The 23,741-nt window shown below is 38.2% G+C and overlaps 1 protein-coding gene across 1 annotated transcript in view; it reads left to right on the forward strand.

The window, feature by feature from the left end:
- The first annotated feature begins 19,942 nt into the window (after window positions 1-19,942).
- LOC108730843 (uncharacterized) overlaps window positions 19,943-23,741 on the forward strand; it is a 167,925-nt gene continuing 164,126 nt past the window's right edge. The window contains exon 1 of the mRNA XM_018460767.1: window positions 19,943-20,177. Within this exon, the coding sequence (XP_018316269.1) occupies window positions 19,943-20,177 (235 nt within the window). The remainder of the gene's footprint in view (window positions 20,178-23,741) is intronic.

Here is a 23,741-nt window from a genome sequence, read left to right on the forward strand (position 1 = left end):
AAGCAGTTATTAGGAACAAGATATTTTTTATTTTATTAATAAAAAGATAACAAATAAATACTATGCCACACGTGCGGAAGGGTCGCGCCAAGTCGGAATAAATACAAGTCCACCGCTTTTTTCGGTGATGCACCGCCGTCGGTGGCGTAAACAACGTTCACGGAGTCGCGCCTGCTAGTGAGTAATGCACCCCTCGCCATGGTCGGTGCAGCTGGATTGATGTGAGCTGTCGAGGACCACCGTCTATACGGTGAATACAAAGTATCGAGCAATACACAAACTGAGTTTCAAAAAGAAAGAGAAAGAGAGCAAGGAGACCACTCGGTCTTCTCAGTGGATAGAGATCAGGCGCGCGCACGCGTCGAGAGGACGCAGAATGGAGTTTACTTCGACGAATTCAATCTCCGTGTGAGAAAAGACGAGATCGTCGGCCCGATCGTCTATGCATGCGCCACGCGGGAAGTATATTCCGGAAAATGCGGGACATCGCTCGTCGTCGTTGCATCGAGCTTCTCGTTGCTACCGGGGGAAGAATCGAGCTGCACTTAAGGACGACATCCTCGTGATTCGAAGGGATGGTGAAATCTCTCCTCTTCCTTCTCTCTCTTTCTCTCTCTTTCTCGATACTTGACGGTTGTCCACGATCTTTCCTGAAATATTCGCATCCCGAGGAGTAAGCGACAATGAAATATAAAATGATCCTCCACGCTCGACAATTGGATTTGTGCGTGACAAACGCGCGCGATAGTAAATATTTGTTCCGTTGTTATTCGTCGTCGTTTAAAGATCAGTTTACATAGTTTCTAGTATTTCATGAAAATTTGGAACTTGCAAAATTTAGATTTTATTATTTCTATACTTGGAATGGATTTATAATAAATGCGGTTTTCGGAAAAAAAAAACAATACATTTAAATACGAAACAAATTTCAATTAAATAAAATATGTACAATATAATATAAATTTACAAATTTAAAACGTATATGCAACTTGTTTATATAATACTTTGCATATTGCTTCAATAGAAATATCATATATCGTTTTTTATATCGTTTTCCTTTTTTTTATCCCGTTGTGCCTCGATTCTTGTCGATCGTCCCGAAAGTACGTCTCATGATTTATAGCATCCTCCTATCGTTGCATAACGATACGCAGCGTAATTCACCTCGACCTGTACAAAGATGAACCGAACCTGCGCTATTTATTAATATATTTATCCGCGCATAATCTCCGCCCGCTCTCACGGCCGATTAAGATGATATACAAGCGGCATGTATTTTAAATCACGAGGGAATAACAGGTGCCGCGCGTGCTGCGCTATGCTAAGCGAGTTGCAGATGCGTCTTGTTCGGTTTGTTTGTCAAAGATTGAAATAGCTGCAGCCTGGAGCTCTCAATCTAGAAAATTTCTCGTTTGTTTCCATTATTTTGCATACTAAGCGAGTCTCTTTTTTCCTATTCTGTAGAAAAAATATTTCTTTTTCAATAAAATTTTTATGTTAACCTTTCCTAATAGTACAAATTCTATTTTCCTGGATCCAATTTTTACGCATAAATAATATGCAGTCAAAATACTTTCCTCTATTATTTTATAATCCTCTCGATTTTTGTAATTGCCATTGATGAGATAAAATAAAGCGCAATTTCCAACTCACACAATGTAAAAATCGTTTTTTTAATTAATTAATTATTCTGTTCATCATTTGTAAAATAAAACTTGTAATTAGAAATGCTAAAATGCTAATTTTTCATGTAGATCAAAATAAATATCGAGCAAATGCGATGTGTAAATGTTAACCAATATTTCTTAAAAATGAGAAGGAGGATAGAAATGTGGTAGATTTTTCTCCGTGATACACTATTAAAAAGCTGCGCAATGGCGTTTAACATACGAATCGATAAAATCGGCAAACTGGGATGTAGAAAAATAAAGCAAAATATACTTCGATGTGCACGTTCTACGTGATCCACGCTGGGCTTGCTGTGTACTCTTTATTTACGTACTGCGCGTATTACAAGTATTTTTTGCACGACGTTGTTATATTTACGTCATAACAAAAAAAAGAGTGATATCGTTATTAAGATTACATTAGAATTGTGAAATGTATTATTTCGCGGTGTGAGTTTCCCGAAATTTACGACGTAAAGAGCGTTTTCAGCATCGAGCTCTGTTTAACGCGATATATCCCCATGCGTCAAATATTTTAATCATGTTTTCATTATACATTTGTATGAAATTTATAGCCAACCCTTTAGCGGCGCACGAGACGAAACGTGTGTGAAATAACGAATACTACGCTATACCGATAATATGCTAATCGCGATAATGAGATCGCGAAAATTACGGACGTAAAGGCGAAGGCAATTAGATAATGCGAACAAAGGAGGTGCGAGCGAACGAAGGAAGAAGTCGGACCGAGACGTGCGATCGTAGAGAAGCGCAGCAAAGAACTTTTATCTCTCTGCAAATGTGCGGCACGTTCCTTTCATAATGTGTCGTGGAATCATTTAAAGTTGCTGCTATTCGTGCAAGTAGCGAGAGGAAAACGCGACGAGACAAAGCCAGGACGACAAAGAGAGAGAGAAAGAGAGAAACAGAGGGGAAAGAAGGGGAAAAAGAGAAAATAGACGCGTCTCTCAGGACCGAGAATATCGCCTCGTTGAAGCTTTGTTCGTTGCGAGATATACTCAGCATTTACTTACCATCGTACGTCGGCCATTGTTAATTCGCTGAACAAACTTTTTCAATTGCAGGAACAGCGTCGGTGCAACGTAGACGGCCACTCGCAACGGTGAATTGGAGTCTCCGAAGAATTCCCGATCGTACTCGGTCGAAAGTGGAAAAGCCGTGGACCGGACCATCGACGCATTGGGACATGAAGTTTGAACCGTTCGCCTTCCTGTTGCCCTGCTCACTCGCCCGTCATTCCAAACAATTGTGCAATTGATATTGATTCCCTTTCGTCCTGGAAAAACGTCCGTCATTTACAAGCGATTTCCACCTTGGAAAAGACATGCGCGATATAGCTTGAATCAATCAGGAAGTTCGAGCTATGTTAATCCCCTCGAAACAGTGTTTTAGAAACTCGGTGAACAATTTAACGTAAAGCACACTCCTTCATTAAAAGAAACAAGAAATAATTAAATAACGAATACAAAATAAAAAACAAAAGCTAAAATAGATACCGTATCCAAATTATTTTATAATAGTCGAATTAATAATTATATTAATTCGATTATATTTGATTTAAACAAAATCTGATGTCTTTAAAACTGTAACTTGATTGTTTGTCTGACATAGCATTTTTAAAACGTTCTTTTTCTTTAATTTATGTGTAAATTCGGCTCTACAAAATCACTCGTAACAAAGGTAGGTGGAAAAACGATTTTTGAAGCTATCCGGTCGCGAGAGTTACGGTTTGGCGAGGCGGAAAAACGCGTTCCTGAAAAATGCGAAATGCGTCTGACGGAAACCACCTTTGCGCTCGTCAGATTTTCGTCATAATCCTGGAATCTTGTGGAAAGGTGAAGAGATGATCGTGAGGGGGCAGAGAAGTGAAAGGGGATCCTGAAAGGCAGGGAGGAAAAACCGGAGGGTGAAGGAGCCATTGACATTGACTTTGTCCCCTTGGTGAAGTACAAGAAGAAGAAGAAGAAGAAGAAGAAGAAGAAGAAGAAGACGAGGAAAGATACGAGGAAAAGGAGGAAAAATATCGTGGGAAAAGGAAAAGTGTTCACGGGGTAGATTGAAGAAGGGGAGGATTTATGAGGCAGCCAATTGTATAGCAACATCTACAATTAAAAAAAAAATGTTTAACTTGATATATCGATACAGTCGAGAATATCCAATTAATTAACCAGAAAGTACGTACTAAAAAGAATTTTTTCTGATCATGCATAAAACCCAACATGCTCTCTATTTCTCTCTTTTTCTGTCTCTTCTCTTGTGTAAAGCGTAAACTATCGGTTCTGTGAATAATGGAAAGCATTGATTTCGTGCTTTTAAGAAAATGCAGCAAAGATCTGGAAGAATGCGGAAGCAATATATCCATTTACTTCGCTGATCTCTTATGTGAAGTAAGATATTTTATCAAAAAAAAAAAAAATTACTTGGATAAATACTCTAATAAAAATCGAGAAAGCTTCCGTATTAAAAATTAAAAAACTCAAAAATACTCGAAATATTTTTTACGGCAATTTTTTTATGTAAACTTAATTATTCGAACATCAATAAAATCAATTACATCAGAAAAAATGATCGCTCAGCTATTCAAATCGAAGTAATAATGTATGTCGGTTTCATTGTGAGTCAACTTTGCGATAATGTATACGATTTAAAGCACCGCGCTTAAGCTTGAAAAATCAACACAATACAGAGAAGATAGCGAAAGTGCTCGCGCCTGGAGTTTTGTCGTGTGAACCAGTTTCCCCGGAAGTTCGTACATGTCTCGATATGAAGTGTAGTCCCCGTGAGAAAATATTTAGATGCCCTGACACGAAAGCCGATATATCGATCGGAGTATATACACTTGAGAGGAGTTGGTAGTGATGTCGCGCACAATAACGAATTTAGGTAACAACGAATTTTTGATATTTCGAAAGTATTCGATTCGGAGTAGCTTGTTGACTTTGATAATCCTCTTTCTTGATATAAAATTACATACTTTATAAGCAATGTTTAAACGAAAAATGAAAACAATGTTAACTTAATGCGGAATATCCGAGAATCTTTGGCGTATACGCTGCTCCGTTTAATAAAACGAGATTTCGGAGAAATTTTATGCGGTATATTACAAGGAATGAAGTAATATCGCGCGCTCGCGGAAGGACAAACATTGCATATTATCCTAGTTTATCAGCAATGCAATCTCGCGCGCATACATACCGGAACATCGATCATACGCGGGCATTGTATCGAGAATGTATTGCAAAATGCAGCGGAGCGTGTCTCAAAGTGTATCGATAATTCAGCGCCTATCCTACAATACGCTCGAGATGAATTTGGCAACGTGACCGATGATCCATTATTCGTCTAAAATTCGATAAAGTGACCCATCATCTAGTTTATAGTGACAAACTTCGACAGAATTTATCTCGTATCTAAATAGCCCGTATTCCAGATTCTACAATCAGTAATTCCTTTGCGGTTAATGTTAGAAATACATTAATAAAGGAGCAGAGAGAGAGAGAGAGAGAAAGGAGAATAACGTAAAACCTCTTCTCTCTTATTAGACTTTGCCTGGTACCATATTATTATTTAAGAAAAAGTATACATTATTATTATCTTATTTTTATGTTCGAAGATAAATAATTAATGTCATTCACTAAATTTTTATTTGTTAATTATTGCTCACATACAAATACATTTATATATACATTTTAGAAATCGTGTTTTTAATGTAACTACGTTTTATATAACTATGTTAATCAATAAAAAATTGGACACTAATAATTTAGATTTAGCAGTCTATACATATGTATGCTAAGTATTATTTTTATCTTATATATACTTATATTTTTCTATATTATTTTAAGAGAGCTGGATAATTTCGGCGTTTCAAATCTCGAAATTTATTAAGAGATGCTCATGAATGATAAATTTTCTACCTTGTTGCTATATAGTGTGTATATTCTATTTCGATACAAAAATTTTATCTCATACAAAAATGAAAAACTTTGATAAAAAGTATTTCATTCAGATAAAAATTTGTCCGTAATAATTATTGCACCGCTTGAAAAAAAGAACGTACAATTTTATGCGATACGAGCTTTATTTTTTCCATTTGTTTAATGTATATATGAACGTAGGTATATAAATTAATCGGATGAATGCAAGTTCGATGGCATTCATCTCGAGACCTTAATCGAACGGAAGCTTTATTTTCGCCTCCCCGACAATGTCCATTTTCTATAAATTACTTTCGGAGTTCGTGACGGAATGGCCTCTCCGTCTTACCTTTCTCCTCTCCCCATTTACTTAAAACCCAGACGCATAGCTTTCTGAACAATTACCCACGAGGTTGAAACGAGGGAGAAACGTCGAAAGGCAAATCGCTAAATGTCTCTTCTTTCGGGTGACAACGTAAAAGAGTGCTTTTACAGAACGTAACCGGACGAAGCGAGGGATAGGGCAGAGAGATATCGAATAGAAATTAAATTCAATTCTCGGTAAAACGATTCCAGTAAACATACGTGCGGAAATACTTCCTTAAAAATTTCTTGCCGGAGAGCTTTGCGTCCTAAATGTCGTGTTATTTTTGGCGTAATTAAAGTGCCATTAAAATGAGATTTTAAGGCGTAAAATTTAAGCTTAAAATTTAAATCTTAAGAATCTGATTAATTACAATTGAATGTGAAGAGAATAATCGATGATTGGTCAATTTCTTACTTAAAGCTTAAAGCTTAAAGCTTATACATTTTACTCATTAAAATTTCATTGTAGACGCTTAACATATGATTTGAATTACGCGGGGTCTACAATAGAAGTCGTAGCGGTCGTAAGATCTTAGTAGAAAATTAATCAATTACAATCGAATATGAGAAGAATAATCAATTATAATTGGTCAATTTTTTACGACTTAAACCCTACGACCGCTACGACTTCCATTGTAGACTCTGTATTAGGTATCTGTTGATCGATCTTATCCAGGAGACGAAACGTTTGTTCGCGCACATCACACATGAGAAATTACGGTATTATTACCGTACAACTTGATGATAATATCGAAAGTAAGTTAGCAGTTTAATTATCCTAACGAGATAGGTTTCGACGAAACTTGAGAGTTTCCCTGTCTGCCTGTCTGTCTCGTTTCATGCGATCATCACGAGCCATGATCCGTTTCGCGTCTGAGTATAAACGCCCGGAATGCTGCGGATGGCAAAAGAGACATCCGACAATGTAGATTCGACGTGGATTTGTCCATATATAAAACAAGACGCGCGCGTGTTTTCGGTCTAAGCGTCGGTTATAAATACGGACCTAAGAGCAACGACATGCACTCACGGCATATGAAATATTCCAGTAGCCCGGCTACGTGATATTCGCAAATGCACGGCATATTCCTTTGTATCTTTGTCTACAGGTGACACGGCTAAAGTGCACTTTTCTCCAAGCGGCGGTGAATGAAAAATGAGAGAGGCGGGAGGGAGAAAGAGAGAGAGAGAGAGGGGGGGAGAGAGGTTGTCGACCGGCAGTTTCAAGAGAGGGATAAGAAACATCCGAGATACAACTTTCCCGGAAGACAGGAAAGAATTAATGAGACGGGACCGAATGACTGACTACCACCTCGCGAAAGACAAGGGGAGAGGAGAAAGGGAAAGAAAGAAAGAAAGAAAAAGAAAAGGAGAATTGGATCGCGAAGATGCAAAAGTTTTCCTCAAGCTGCTCGAGTGCGTCTCTCTGCCGGTCGGAAGTCACGCGAATCGCTGCTTGCGGAGGTGGCGTGTCCTCCTTTCTTTCTCGGAGCAGCTGAGTGGCTTCTTCTTCCTCTTCGTCGGCCGGCGAGCTAACTTCGTAATCTGAATTTTCCGCGGGGACGTCAAAATAAAGAATACTTGAAAGCAAGGAAAGTAACGAGAAGGTTCTCCGCAGCTGGCCGATGTTACGAGTGGATGTTTAATTAAGAAAATCTGAACTATATAATAATTCATCTATCAAAGACGATGAATAAGTTATTTGAGAACTGTTATTAGATATTACGCATTATACATGACCGTAGATACGAGAACTTGTCACATAAAATAAGTCAATATCATAGCCGAATTGAACTTATATATAGAACAAAAATTTTGCTAGAAATTAAGTGAGCAACTACTGTCTGAATAACAGTTAATAATTCAAACAATTAATAATTCTGTAATAAAATGAAAATTTAATTTAAATAATTCTATTCATTATCGCAACTTTTTTTTATTGTTAATATGAATTATGTGTTTTTAATTATTTATTCTATTAAAGTGGAGCAACGCGCCATTATGCTTTTACCGCGTGTCATCCTGATAATATTGGCAATCGATATTGTCGCTTGTGACGGAGATAGCACGTATTTTTGTAGCCACATAGAAGAACTGTTCTCTAATGTTCCGAAAATAAAAACAAAATTCTGTTGACAATGTCAGGTCGCAACGGTTATTTAGTGGAGCATTTTTAGGAGAGATGGCCTCGTTCCATTAATTTAGCATGCATGAAACGTGCTGATATTATTTGCGGCCGTCGTTAACTAGCGCACAGTAAAGTACCATCTTTCATTTTGCTACACAAGATAGTTTAACGATCTTTTTTCGTAAGAGGGAGTATGATAATTAAAACTCTGATAAACGTGGGAGCGTAATGATTTTCCGATAACAAAATTAAAAGTTAGATAATGCCACAAATTTAATCGCGTATATTTAATAGTTATTTCGAAAGCATTAAAATATAGTAGAGTTGTTATCCTTAAAATTTTTAACCCATAATTCATTCTATCCTTGCATTTCTTCATAAATTTTCTTTTCGTAGTTCACAAGACTTTGTAACTGAAAACAAATAAATTACGCAAGTGTAATTTTAAACATAATAAAATTTATTTTACTATTAATATCTTCGACTATTAGATTGCAAAACATGTTAATTCGTTTAATATTGCTCGAAATTGTCACTGCAAAATGTTATACGTACATTAGCTTTTCGCATTTATTTGTCTAGCTATAAACCACCGTTCTTCGCCACTGTGCGCTTTGACTAATATTAATTTTATTGCATCGCTGCCAACGTTGCATCCTCGCTCGAAAATACAAGGAAATCATGATTTTAATCTAAATCCAAGTATCTTCACTATGCATCTCGACTCGCAACACTCGAATGGAACATATTCATAATCAGTGCTGTACACGTCACGCCGATCAAGTCCCGAAGATCAATCGCGCAGCGATCTCTCTCACCGCCGTCGGATCAGATAATTTCGGTTAAAGTGGCTCTTGGGAAACGATCGCATCGCGTTGGAGCGACACGACGGCAGCGTCATTTTATTAAACGACGCTTCTCTCTTTGCCGACTGTTCTCGTCTTTCGCTATTCGTCCCGCGGCATCGATCCTCATCTCACACTCGTAAACGTCGAAGAAACGAGCAGCTCTGAGGTAAGAACAAACGCCGTAATAACGAAGCTTTGTCGAATTAGAGCTTTCCTTCCCAACCATTTCGCGCTTTTCCCTTCTCATATAGCCACCCTCGCACACCCTCACTCACGACAGCGACACGCGCACATGTGTGTGTATCGCTTGCGGCGTGCCTATTCCGGACGCGTTGCCCTCCGTGCGTCGAGGTTCCTTTTCCACCCCTGTATCCCCCTTGTCAACCGTGTGTGTATCCACCGGCAGACATAATTAACAATTAGTTCCCCCTCTCATAAGTCGGGTGTTCCCTTGGCATGCGGCGTGCGTCTATTGCTCCGTAAATTGCGTTCCCTTCCTCGACGCAAAATCACGCACGTAGAATCGCCTTCGTGGCGATCATTATATTGTTCGTAACGAAGAATATCGAAAAGCTTCGATTGGTCGAAAGTAGAAAGTTAAAAGAACACACGAAACATTCTCTATCTTGATAAGGAAACTCGCTAGATTCTACGCTGTGTAAAAATAGATTAATAGAGAAATTCGTTTTAAGATAAAAAAACAAGAGTTTTGAAAAGATTGGATTTAAACTTGTTGGACACCTTTAATTGCGATTATAGAAGCAATCATCAATCGTAACTTTTCCAGTACGATTTTATATAATGAAGCATTCTTCTGTATCTAATTAATCGCACGACTATGCTCTTTAATTTACTCTTGCTACTTCAAGCCAAATGAATTTGTGTGATGGAAAGGATTTTGTTTGTAAATGCAAATAGAGAAACTGCAAACTTGTACGCGCATGTTTGAGGTGGATGCTTGCAGTGGAATTCATTTGTTCGGCAACGTCAACCTCAGCGAATCTCCGCAGAAAAACTGTGCACGCGACGTGTGGGAAAATAGTTTTGGAATGAAAATCGGTTGTTTACGATTCGGGGAAGTGTATTTTTTCGATGAACATCGTTGTGGCAAGATACCATTGGTACAAATACCAGAATTTCCAATATCAGAAAAACGTGTTCAATGTCACTAGATGGAAACATAATAAACTCGACATCTCGAAAGAACTTACATTTATTATAGGCTTTCTACAATAAGCCATTATCTAAACTTTAGCCGTAAGAAATTGACCAATCACAATCGAATGTGAGAAGAATAATCAACTATGATTGGTTAATTTCTTAAGACTTAAAGCTTAAATAATGGTTTATTGTAGAAAGTCCACTACGCATAATATAAGTAAGCTGTTAATAAAAAATAGAGAGTTTTTGCAATAACGTTGATCCAGATACGGTGAACGCTAAAGTCACATTATCTTTTTCTTAATTAGTTGTTAAAAAAGAAGATAACGTGATTTTAGCGTTCACCGTATCTGGATAAACGGTATTGCAAAAACTCCCTAATATTATTCCCAGATCTGTTTACGTTACTTGTTTACGTTACGTGTCGTCGAAAAAAAGCTTTGGACCTTTCATTATCATTAACGACACTTGCTTCTTCTGCACTGTACCAATAAACGCATTTATGTCACCAACCATCTAATGAACAAAAACCGAAACAATTTCAACGCGCTAATACAAGTGGCAACGAAGGTGACGTCACTCGGTGAGAAGAAAAATTAAGAGCGCCTTATAATAATTGATGAAATTAAACTCGACATACCCTCGCGAAGCTTGACGCTTGAGAGGTGCGTTCACGTTCCAAAACATTTTATTCATTGATGATTTAATAATTCATGACTTTGTGATCCCGTCGATAATAAAAAAAAGCCTCGAGTTTACATCGCAAGTTCGCAAATCAATCGCTTCTTTTCCATTGAAACTTTCTTCGCTCTCCTTCGGCGAACTTTATTCGTAGATATTTCGTCCGACAATATGGAGGGTTATTTGTGTGTAAAATTCTAACTCGGGGATAAGTACAGAAAATAGCGTTGCATTCCTGAAAAGTATTTCATGCCTTTTTACGACTTTGCTTTTATGTAAGCAAGAAGAAAAAAGTGTGCAGAGATAAAAACAGACATTCTGTTACACAATACAGCCGAAGGATTGCACCTATACCCATGTTCATCCAATGCACTTAAATATCAAATATTACGTCCGAGGTCGACCATCGCGGCGCACGTTCGCAGAATAAAATAAAAGATTACAAGAACGAACGTTTAATAACGAGATTAACAATGCGTAATACACTAATCGAATTTGTAATACGTTGGCGCAGTCGACCGCGACACGTCTATACAATTTGCGGTCTATACGATTTATTAAAACCGATTCTCTTTTCTTCTTCACGTTAATAATTTTATTCGTAATTGTATTATTTTATTCGTAACAAAATTATAATTTATTTATGATCGTTCATATTCATTTTCTGTTTATTCATTTATCAGTTGCTTCATCCGATAATCAGTGTAAGACCATTGACGCACTTTCTTTTTTCTTCTCCACGTTAATTATTTTATTCGTAACAAAATTATAATTTATAATTATTTATATTTTCCGTTTGTTCATTTATCCTTTGTATTTATCCGATTGGAGTAAATCCATTGACTCCCGTATTATCAATTTACGGTGCATCTGAAAGATGTATTTTATATTGATCTTAATTACATAATATTGTTAGAGAGAGCATATTTTTTATATCTAACAAATGTCGCATTAAAACTTTCTGTGAATAGATTTTCTTCATTTCTTTTCATTGTCGATGACTCGAAGAAGTTTAGTTCAAATGATCTTCAGCCAGATAATAAGCACCGTTTTCCAGGAAAGATTAGTGCAAAATTAATAAAAAAGGATATAAATAAATTATAATTTATTAATAATGGTTTATTCTCTATTTGTGCATTTGTTCTTTGCTTTATCCAATTGGAGTAAAACGATTGACTTCCGTATTATCGATTTTCGGCGTAACCACAAGGTATATTTCATATCGAGCTTACATGATGTTAGAGAGAGCATATTTTTTACATCTGCAAAAGTCGCGTTAAAACTTTCTGTGAGTGGATTTCCCTTCATTTCTTTTCATTGTCGATGACTCGAAAAAGTTCGGTCCAAATGATCCTCAGCCAGATGATAAGCGCCGTTTCTCGGGGAAAATGAGCGCAAAATTAATGCGTCCCAGCGGTAGAATCGGGAGAGCGCGAGTTTAAAGTCGAGCGACAAGGGGGTGAGGCGGCGCGTACTTGCGGATGCGCGCGAGGCGAGGCTCCGCGACCACCCGTGTTACCCGTGTACGGTGTACGGGCCGCGCGCCGCGCTCGCTCACAGTACCGCGGCGACCCTCGAGTCAGGAGGATCTGTCGTCGTTGCCCGTCGACGTCGCGCATCGGTCCCGTGCCCGGCGAAAAGGGGGATTCGCGGTGGACGAGGAGGCCGCGCGCCGTCGTGAAACGTGAGAACCTCTCCCGCTCTCCGTGACCAAATTCGTGCGCGTCGCCGTCGCCTTCACCGTTGTCGTCGCCGTCGTCGCGGCGCCTCCTCGGCCGAGAGGCCGAATTCGCGAATCCTGAGCGATCGGCCGAGAAAAGGGAGGGATTAAAAGAAAATCACTTCGTCGCTGAAAATCACCTGTGTCGCACGATATTCTCTTCCTCCTTCCCGCGCGTCGCGATACGCAATACGAAATCTTGACCCCGCGATGTCTGTGTGATATATACGTGTGAGAGGTGTTTCACGAGTATTCCTGTCCACTTCGTCGTCCTCCCACGCCAGCCCGGAATCCGGAGAGAAAAGGGTTGTAAACGGAGGGTGGGAGCGAGACGCCGAAGGTGTCGGAAAGGTAAAACAGTGGAGAAAAATCATGTATATACATATGTATGCACAAAACTCAAGTGCACTGCAAATCCAAGTGTGTATAATAATGAAGTGCCTTCATGTATGTGTGTGATTTAAGTGTAAAAATAACACTATATTACACATTTAAGTAAATTAAATGTGCATTTTTGTGTATACAATAATAAAGTATCGCATACTTTAGTGCATTATTTTTACATGGAAAATTAAATCACATTGCACATATGAAGGCATTTATACGCACTTGAATTTGTGGTGCATTTTTGTGCACACAGTTTATTATTTTTACACGGAAAATTAAATCACACACATATAAAGGCACTTATGACACACATACGGATTTGCGATGTACATGGTACCGATTTTTTTGACAGTGTAAATGATTGATTTTATCTTGATACATGGTTTTTATCAAACGTTTCTAAAAATGTCGTTTGGTATCAGTACAGCAATTTCCTGCGATTTGTGATTTTTGAAATTTGATCGGTGATCACATCGAGGCTAAAAGTGTGGCTTTTGCGTGCTCGCGAGATTGATCCCAACTTTTCATGCGTACCTTTCGTGTGCTTAATAAGGAACAGGATCTCTCATCTCAGTTCTAAAGCACGAAGCACTTCTCCTATATCGATTCTTTCCTTCGAGCCTGAATTCCGTAGGAAGGCACTTTCGCAAAGTGCCTTTGAAACCCAACTGATAAGTTTTTGGGGCAAATACATCGAACGAACAGAAATGATTTGCGCTGAAAGTTAATTTGTTTTCGGGGAACATTTGTACATTCTCTCTTTTACGCGAATAAGCTCGAGTCTTTTGACCGACTTGTTCGCTCAACATCGAACTAGGAGGTCGAACAGGAGGATCCTTTCACGGAAAGAGTTCCACACGTCGGTGCATCGCTAGCGATCGCCACTGCACTTTCATGTCTGAGGCGTGTGTGTGGTTTCTACTTTTCCCCCGTCTGTCGAGCTCACTGATAGAATGTCGCGCGCTTCGCTATTACGTGATTTTCTCCACGATACTTTATATACTAATTTATATACTAATAATAAAAATTTCAATATCAAAGCTTCTTTTTTGCCAATTCATGGAATTAATTAATAGTATGATTCTATACAGTTGAAAAATTTAAATTTAATATATTTTACATGTCCCAAATGCTCCACTCAAATTTTTGTATAAATTTAACACAAAATGAATATGCAGAAAGTAGCCCAAATAATATGTAAAAAAATTAAAATAAAATATGTAACTGACATAGTTTGTAAGCAAAGTGTACAAGCATATTTTTTTCAGTAAAATTAACATTTATAATATTTAAGTTAAGTTAACATGTATTTGACTTATCTTGAAATTTATATTTGAAAATTTAATACTTTTATATCATTTTTATTTAATTACTTGTAAAAATTATGTTAATTTGACACTAATGTTGGATATCAATTTAACACAAATTAATCACAAATGACATAATCTCATAATGTTAAATTAATACTCGGATAAAAATTCAACACAAAATTTTAACAAAAACTTTAGTAAACCGGTTTTAACATAATTACAAAATATATTTTACTATATATATATATATATATATATAAGTAAATGTTTGAAATAACATGAATTCTTACTCTATACATTCTAATTTATATCTCAATATTCTTTAGTGGTTTCAAATTTTTTAAAACCATTTAAAAAATATACTTAAGATGTTTAAATATTTACACATCGTCATGTGTATAATATATATCATTTTTATTGACTATAGTTCATTTAACCGATAATGATATTTAATACGTGCGGTGTCCGATGCGAGCCTCAGTAACCCGAGTTACATCCGTGAGTTAAGGTTATTATTACGCAGTAACTATTACGTATTCGCGCGATGCGCAGCTCAGATTTTGGCGAGGGGAGATTCCATTAACTACGGTTTGGAACCCTAAATCCAAACTCGCTCCGGCTCCACACCAGTAACGTGGTTCCGTCTCAGATTCAACGCGTGACTATTAATTCTCCAAAGCTAATTATTCGAAATGTGTCGTATGAAAACTTAGTTTCCGCAGAATTATATGGAATGTTCAATAAATAATATGATCACCAAGTTACATTGAGACTACAAAGAAGCTGATTTGAAAAGCGTGATAAGATAACCAATATAAATAGAAGTAATGAAAATATTGTGCGTTAAAAATTAAAATAAACGATTATCTTCTCATTTGTTCTCGAAGAGTTTTGAGTTACGAATGATAATCAATCTATTCTTTGACAAGATTAGCTGGAAAACATTACGCGCTGTCCTTACAAATTCATGCAAAGTCCTTTCTTTTCGGACAAGATTCCGGGCTTTTCATTATTTACGTACCAGCAAGTAATCAGATTTGCGACAACTTGTTGCTTACCGGAAAGCGCGCGCGGAAAGACGAAGTTCGAAGACACTAAGGCGGAGATTCGCGCTAACAAACCGACGAAAGATACAAGGGAAAAAGAGAGAAAGAGAGAGAGAGAGAGAGAGAGAAATAGAGAAATCAGCCCCCGTGGCCATTAAATTAATCAACCGCTCGACCCGGGAAAACTAGCGACGGGTCCCAAGTCTGAAACTCTTCGTCATCCGCGATCGTTTGTACACCGCTGTCGCATTTCCCTCGGTCGCCGTCGCTTCTACTTTCCGGGAACAACGACGATGACGACGGAATAGGGTCACCAGGGCTAAAAAAACGAACGACGTATTATAGATCTCGCAATACGACCGAGCGAGAATGCGGAGCCCGCAGAGTGTCGGCTCGCAAGAAACATAACTCGTGCCCGCGTGTGAGTTACTACGTCCGCCGCCGACTCCGGTAATGAAACATAATGAATTGTAAAGCAAAAAAGAATTTTCAGTTACCCTGCACCGCTGTAGCTCGCGAGGGTGGCTCGCGGGGACTCGCGCTCCGCGGTTAAATAATGTTTCACTGCGGCCCATACTTCTAGTTGCAAGAACCAGTCTCTCCGGCGAAACTACTTCCAGCTCTGCGTTTCGTCGTCGAGCTCGACTCTGAGAGTGAACTATAATTACAGATTTTTACGCAACACGTTAGTGACGCGAGCCGCGAATTGAGGACGGTCTCCAGAGAGACGTTTGCCGCATGTTTTCACGCGCAAAAATAATAGAGGAACGACCATAACCAGAGAGCTCCATTTCTGCGCGATGCATCTTAGAGAATAGAATGAAACTGGATATAGGCATATTACACTGATCCACTTGTTAAATAGATAATTTTGGATAATTTTTATGTATTTTTTATGCTAACTTTAAAAATGAGGTTAGCTTTTATTCTATGCTCCAATTTTTGGTAACTGATATAATATTTTTTAACTTATATATTTTGCTAACAAGCTCGTTGCAGGAGATCTTTTTCCTAATTAAAATAATTTATTTTTATTTCAATTCTTTTATAAGGAATAGAAAATTATATTCAGTAACTATTCTCTATGAAGCATTTATTTATTTATATCTAATTAGAAAAAATAAGTAAAAGAAGGCATGTTATTCAAAACTCTTGCCCTCTTCATAAATTGATAAAAATAGATTCAAAATCAGTGTAAAAAATACTATAAGTAACATCGATTTATTTAACATAAAAAAATGAAACGTTCGTTGACCAATATTATTCTTTGCAAGAAACGAAGGAATATCAGAAAATTTCGAGAAGTCTACTTCCCCATTAAAGAGAAATTAACGTGATAAGTTTTCTTCTCATGATTTAACAATTTTATTAAAGATTTCATAACAAGTCGAGATTCTACTAAAACTTCTATTAAAATTAAGAAGACTGAACAGTTCTTGCAATCAATTAAAAGTTGTACCTCCTAGAGAACGTTCTATAAAAAATTACAAGTGTTTTTGCATTCTGCATCAAATACATACAAGAGCTTTCTAATAATGGAAACTATTTATATCACAACAAGACGATAGATAATACAGAATGCATTGAATCGTGTCTTTCTTAGATCCGGTTTCTCACAATTGCGCAGCGCATTGTGATCAATACCGAATCGAGAAGATATACTAAATAATGCTAAACATCGAAAGTTCTGTAGTTATTTCGCTGTACCGACGCGGAGGGAAATGCTCAGCGGTGGATTCGAAGTTCGCGAAGAGTTTCGCGCAGGGATATAAATATTTTCCGTGTGCTTTTCATTAACTGTTTGTTTACTTTTTAGTCCTTCAGTCAGAAAGGCTAGCGATGAGATACAGAAGGCTCACCTTAAAAACGTTGTGTTTACAGAGAGAAGCGTACTTTTCTAAGCGTTACTGTAAATAAGTAATATTTTCGAGTAATATTTCCGAGCATAAGATATTCAATATTTATGTGTACCATAGAGATATTTATATAATACAAATCTCATCTCTCATGAATAATTATTATTAATTATCGTCAATTCAATGCCTTATACGAATGGCAACCAATATGGAATTTAACGATAAAAATATTTAAAGCGGCTAAATATCTAAATATTATTATAAAATATTTGAAATTGCAAAATATTATTGATCATCTGGAGACTACATTGAACCCTCAGATTGTTTGTTTTGAATTATTAAAAGGGGCAATCTCATACAATGTTATATAAAATAATTGTACAATAACATTGAATGTCTAGGAGCTGCTTAAAATGTCGTTTTAGAATTTTGTCATACAATTTTATTACTAAGCAAAAATAATTACTATTTTACTCTAAAACCTTGTATATTTATTTTAGGAAAGAATGCCTGTATTTTTTTAATATCAAACCAATTTGCGTATAAATATATATTTCCATCTAAAAATAACAGAATATTTTTGTAAATATTATAGGATACGATTATAAATACAGAATAATGTGATCCATTTTACAAATTCAATTTGATAAAGAAACTTTATAAAATATTGAATAGCATAATGGTCCGTCAATTCACAATGGAATGGTTCCAGCGACGAAATTTTCCTTAAAGTCGAGTGGTCAGCCAAAAAACCTAAATACGGGAACATCACCACCAGTTCGAGATCTCAACGACTTGCGATCAGAAACGATTCAGATGCGATTTGAATTTCGAATGCGCGCAGATCTGCATACGTAAACATGCGAGGAGCACGCCATACTCGTTCGCTCGCGGGATATGATCGCGTACCCATTGCAATTTCGCATAATCTGGAAGAAGAACAACCTGATTCTCGATCTTCAATCAGTAGATTACGGAGTTTTAAAGCACCGCGCGAGATTTATGCGACTCGCGAGGAGCATACGTATGCGAGAGCAGGCAATAACGGTGGCGGTTTTTACGACGGACATTTTTCCTGATCGTTTCCGTGGATAAGATGATAATTGAAAAACGTTCGACCTCTCTCTTTTTACCATCAAAGTTATAATGGATTCATTTAGGAAAGAAATTGGCACGTGCTCCTATACGATGGATGAAGGAACGTAACGGCGCGGGTTCACCGAGTGTCATCTTTCACGCGGCACTTTATCCGCCTGCGCGATAATACTGCGTTATCTTTTTGATTGCATTCATGTAAAAGAACCCTGAAATCAACCTCTCCCTCCTCCCCCCTCCTCCCGTACCGAACTCTCGGCGCCACCTGAATTATTCAGCAGTTACGCGGGAAAACGCGCGGCGCATCTCCTCTCTTTCGTCGACATGCCTGCGGATCAATTTTGTTTACCGCGCCGAAACCGGGTTATTGCTCCAGGCTGTGGAGCTGCTTAACAATACAATTCGCAGGCACACCTACTTCCGTGGATTGTCGTTCTGAATTATCATATGTGCCTCTAGACACACTCCTGGACATGCATTCGTTGAATTATCATAATCGAGATTGATTTTCAGGAGCATTTGGTTCTAATGATCGATCTTCCCGATAAAGTTAGAATCAATTTTTTTCCGAGAATTTCGTAAAAACACAATAAAATATTAAATTAAAAACTAAATTCATAATAATTCAATTCTTTTTCGAAAAATTTAAAAATATTTATATTAAGATAAGTGAAGTCTTATAAGTGTTAATTTTCTATGTGAAATATGGGCAATTGACAGCAAACGCAATTAAATTTAGCGTATATCTATTTATGTATATTAACATTCTGTTGATGAAAAATGAAGTTAATCAATTGTATGTTATCATTATGGCGCTCCAACAATGTTATACTTGGTGTGTTGGATCTTAACAGTTACACAGCTGGTTAAAGAGGTTATTTTCAATACTCGAATTGGTAATCATCTCAACCCACCAAGTAATGAATATTTCAAATTATAAACAGTGATATACTTGAAGATGACTTAAACAAAGTCGAAACGTTCGTATTAATAAAGAAATAATGTTATAAACTTATTATTTGGTATTATTATATATAAATAGATAAATTTAACTGCGTTTGCTCTCAATTGCCCATATCTCACATAGAAAATTAATTCTATTGAAGATGAGAGAATCTGAGAGCCTTTGTCAAATTAAAAATTTGTTTTATATCTTATAAGTGTATTTTACTCTTACTCTTCTTCGCTGCATTCAAATTCGCCCCGCGATAACGCGTGATTATGCAAGACGCATGTAATGGCTTGACGCCTGTCCTGTTGTTAAAACGAGGCAACACCAACGGAAATATCAGATGATTGCGCGGCTCCAGGACATGATGAATTGTTACCCCACTTTATTCTATTTCAGTCCATTCCCCGATAAGAGATAAGCTTTATATTTTCCCCGGACGGTATATCGTGTAGTAGTAATGGTAGGAATTACTACCCGGAGTAGTTGCACTTGTAGGTCGTTCTGCAACTTTATCTTTTCTTGACGTTTCCTTGTGCGGAGCACTTTAGAAAAGTTTCACGTTTCTTTTAATATTTTGTTGGAAACACGCTCGGAAAACTGTCGAGAATAACGTTCCTGGCGCACATTCGCACGTCGAATTCCTCATCGTACGCAGTTTCTAAGCGTTTCAAGAATGCAGCGTACACGCGAGCACATTCGCGTGTCGCATACCTTGACGTGTATCAACCAAGTTGATAGACGTTTGACGACGATCTTTTTTATCCTCTTTTTTCTCTCTTTCCCGCAGATGTCCCGTGGCACGTGGCACCGGTGGTCGGTGCTCTTGCTGCTTCTGCTCGCCACGAGATTCCTCTCCGTGCACGGCCAATGCGGATCGTACGCCCAGGATCGACAAGAGAAGCAGGACAAGCAGGACAAGTTGGCGCTTTACAAGGTCATGCTGAGGACCTACTGGTCGAGAGCGCGATTCCCACGACATTATCCGGAGTGGAAGCCTCCAGCCCAGTTCGGCAAGCTGATCGGTAAGTAGTTTGTGTGCAACGTCAATTCGCGTTTTACGAAAAAATACCCGGCAACTTTGACTCCGGAATGCGCCATAGAGTACACTGTCCGGGACAATTTTCGTAATTTTTACATCCGTTCCTCTTGATCATATTTTCAAGCACATACATATTTTGTCACCGAGAAAAAACACGTTTTATTCGCCTTCCAAAACTTGTATAGTGTATGATTAAAACATCGAAGAATTTACGATTATTAAAATAGAATAGGTTGTATTCTCTTCAGTATTTACATAAAGTCAAGAAAGGGATTTGACTTATATTATTCCTATTTCATTCATCCATCTATACCTCTCTCACATGTTGTCCTGCTTTAATTGCATGATTGCCCTATTCCTGTCTCTCTTTCTATCCTTATTATTGCTCTTTTATCTCTTACTTATGTCTTAAATATATATTATCACAGTTAATACACGTTTCTTATGTTATCATAACCATAGTATTCAATACACACAAGAATTTACGATTATTATTCTAGGATTAATGTTGCAGTCTCGGCTGCAGTTAAGGCTGGATAAAAGCCTTAAATAATTTGTGTAACTGGCGTATGGCAGAAAATCGAGCGATTCCACGTGCCAAGAGCTGTTTTTTTAAGATAGTTATCATCCAATTTAAAAGCTGATGTCTCATTTGCGACGCATTTGAATCCGGTTCGCATTTCGAGTGAAAATTGAAATGTAAAACGGCACGTCGAAAATACTTTGCCTCTTTACATACGTATCAAATGCAGTTTTAATTGAACGCGGCGTTATGAAAATTAGATTAAATCGTTCCCGGTACGATTCGAATCCTGTCGATAGCGAAAACGCGATAAAAGAACAAGATTTTTCTGATTATTTCGAATCTACACGCGATTCGCGAGCAACGCGATCATCCGCAGTCGAGCAACGTCACCTTAATGAGATCTCTCGACACTTTCTCTCTTCCTCCTGCTGACATTCGCGTTCCATCGATTCCCCCAGTGAACGACGGTCTCTCGCGCGTCACTGCCGAAACTTTAATTCGATCAAATCCCTCCAGGTCTTGCGCGATTCCGATCACGGCGAATACTTATTTCTCCCGACGGTTTGCGGACCGGTCGCGCGGTTCGGGCTACGTCAGCCTGAATCTTATTCCCCAGGTTTATTCTCTTTCGACCTCCTTTCTCCGGTGGCGCGAAGACGACGGGGGGATGAAACGATAATTGGAGAAGTTGGGAATTATCGCATGACGCCGCTAGCGTTTGCAGTCGTCTGTGATGTCGCGCCTGACGCGAATTTGAAATGTCGCTTGTGCATGGATGCCCGCGAAATGGTTGCAAAGGATGTGTATACACGAGGTGTCCCGAGAGCTACCGGTTTTCATTTAAATAATTCCTTCGACAAATTTGGGACATCCGCTATCTGAGACTTCACATTAAAGCTGTAACACAATCGAGTATTAAACGATAGATTTTGTTCACTGTTACATCGATCGCAAACTGATCAGGATATCTAATCTTGGTCGCTTTTAGTTGGACGTCACCCTGTAGACATACGAACAGGTGTCGTAAGTCTTCGTTGGTCCATAAATCCCTCGTATCCCCTCTCGCTACCAGTTAGTCTCTATAGTTTCGCGCTTTCAGTTGGTGTCTGTGGTCGCGACCCTTCGTTCTCGCCTCGCCTCACCCGGCCCACTTCCCACCTCGGCTGGCACCAACCATTCCTTTCTTCCGTCGTGAAGTCGAATAAATCCCGCCGTTAGACCTGATCCGGCCGTTTCGCCGAATGTACGAGCGTTCCGCGAGAAACCTCAAATTCGAATTAGAAAGCCGCGCGCGCGCCACCGAAATTCAATTTCCAGGCTCCAGCGGAGTCGAGAAACCGCGGTCGGCGGGCACGATATGAGGAGAATCCGGAGAGCTGCGGTTCCCTACCTTGGCCACGTTTTGTTCTTCCATTGCACCGAATCGTTTTCGTACGCTGACAGTAATGTTCTGCGACTCGAAATTACTTCCTGAAATATCTTGTTCGAACATGCGAAGCTAATAATTATACCTTTTGTACGAGCGAATTAAATAAAAAAGATTCCCTAATAAAACTTTTAGAATTAATCTCACTCTGAAAGTGAAATCTTACTCTTAAAGATTGAAAATTAAGCCACTCCTTTTCAAAACTGGCTCAATTTTCACTCTTTAGAGTAAGATTTCACTCCAAAAAGAGGAAACATTTCATCAATAACAATTAATCACAAATAATTATATTTTTATAATTCTTTTGTATAATCGAAGATGCAATAGATTACTCTTTTTTCGAAAACTTTTCTTCGAAGTTTTGTATATCTGATCGTCTAATTTTTCATATACTAAATAAACTATCTGAAGGTATTTATATTTATCTATTTTAATTACGACCGTGAAATCGATGTTTACCTTGGCGATAAGTTTAATAAGTTACTATACGTTGCAACTCAACCTGAAGTTAATTTCACAAGGATATAAATTTGCATGTAAATAAGAAGGGGCGCGACACGAAAAATAAAAAAAAAAATATATATAATATATACTCTCTAAAAGTTAATTAGTGTATTATTACTGATTACACATCAGTTACAAGTGTAGCACTGAAGTCATCAGCGAATATTTACTGTTTTTCAGTAATAATACACTGATTCACTTTAGAGGTTATGATTTTCTGTAGATTCAATCTGTAGAAACCATAACTTCTCAAAATGTCTCAGTGTATTATTACTGAAAAACAATAAATATTCGCTGATATTACAGTTATAAGTGTAGCACTGAAGTCAGTGATAATACACTTTTAGAGAGTAGATTGGCCCCGGGAAAGAGGATTGAATGTCGGTTAAATAAAAAATCGGAGAAGGGACACAAGGACTTTTTTTACGCGATACGAAAAGGCCACATCAAGTGGGCTCGAAACAGAACAGAGCGAAATAAAAGCGGCGACAAAACGTAATCGAAAATCCTTTACGCCGTTCCAGGGAGAAATCGCGGGCACGGGAAAAACAAGGCCCGAGGGGTAGTTGGGATCGGAGGGAACAGAGGATGGTAGCAGGTTTCTCTCTGCATTCCGCAGGACCTCCACGAAAGAACTTTCCGTGGATATATTCTGCGTGCACACGGACGAGTGAACACGTTCGATCGTTAACGGCCGACTAATGGAATGGAATTCGCATCGCTTCGTCCTCTCGCCGTACATACACCCCCGTCGTTTCCGCCATTCCTTCAGTCGCGCGCCTGAATCGTAAAACTGTTGCCGCGCACCGTCCGTTGCTTTTCCCTTCATGGCTCCGGTCGATTTAATTCGATTTTTTCCTCTCCTTCCGCCGCTGCTCTTCTTCTCAACCTCGGTATTTTTTTCTTCTACCTTTTTTCCCCTTTTTATCTCTAGTTCCTGAACTCCGGATTTAAGTGGAGGCGCACGCAACCACGCGCGGTCATGTTTTTTTAAAGCGTTATCGACTCTAGATACACGATATGCCGTACATTTTTTATACTTTACAGCGCGTAAGTATAAAGATAAATCTTACTTGTACTAGAAATAGTCA

Source organism: Mycetomoellerius zeteki, unplaced genomic scaffold, assembly GCF_001594055.1.
Source record: "Mycetomoellerius zeteki isolate Tzet28-1 unplaced genomic scaffold, Tzet1.0 scaffold98, whole genome shotgun sequence".
Classification (NCBI taxonomy): Eukaryota; Metazoa; Arthropoda; class Insecta; order Hymenoptera; family Formicidae; genus Mycetomoellerius; species Mycetomoellerius zeteki.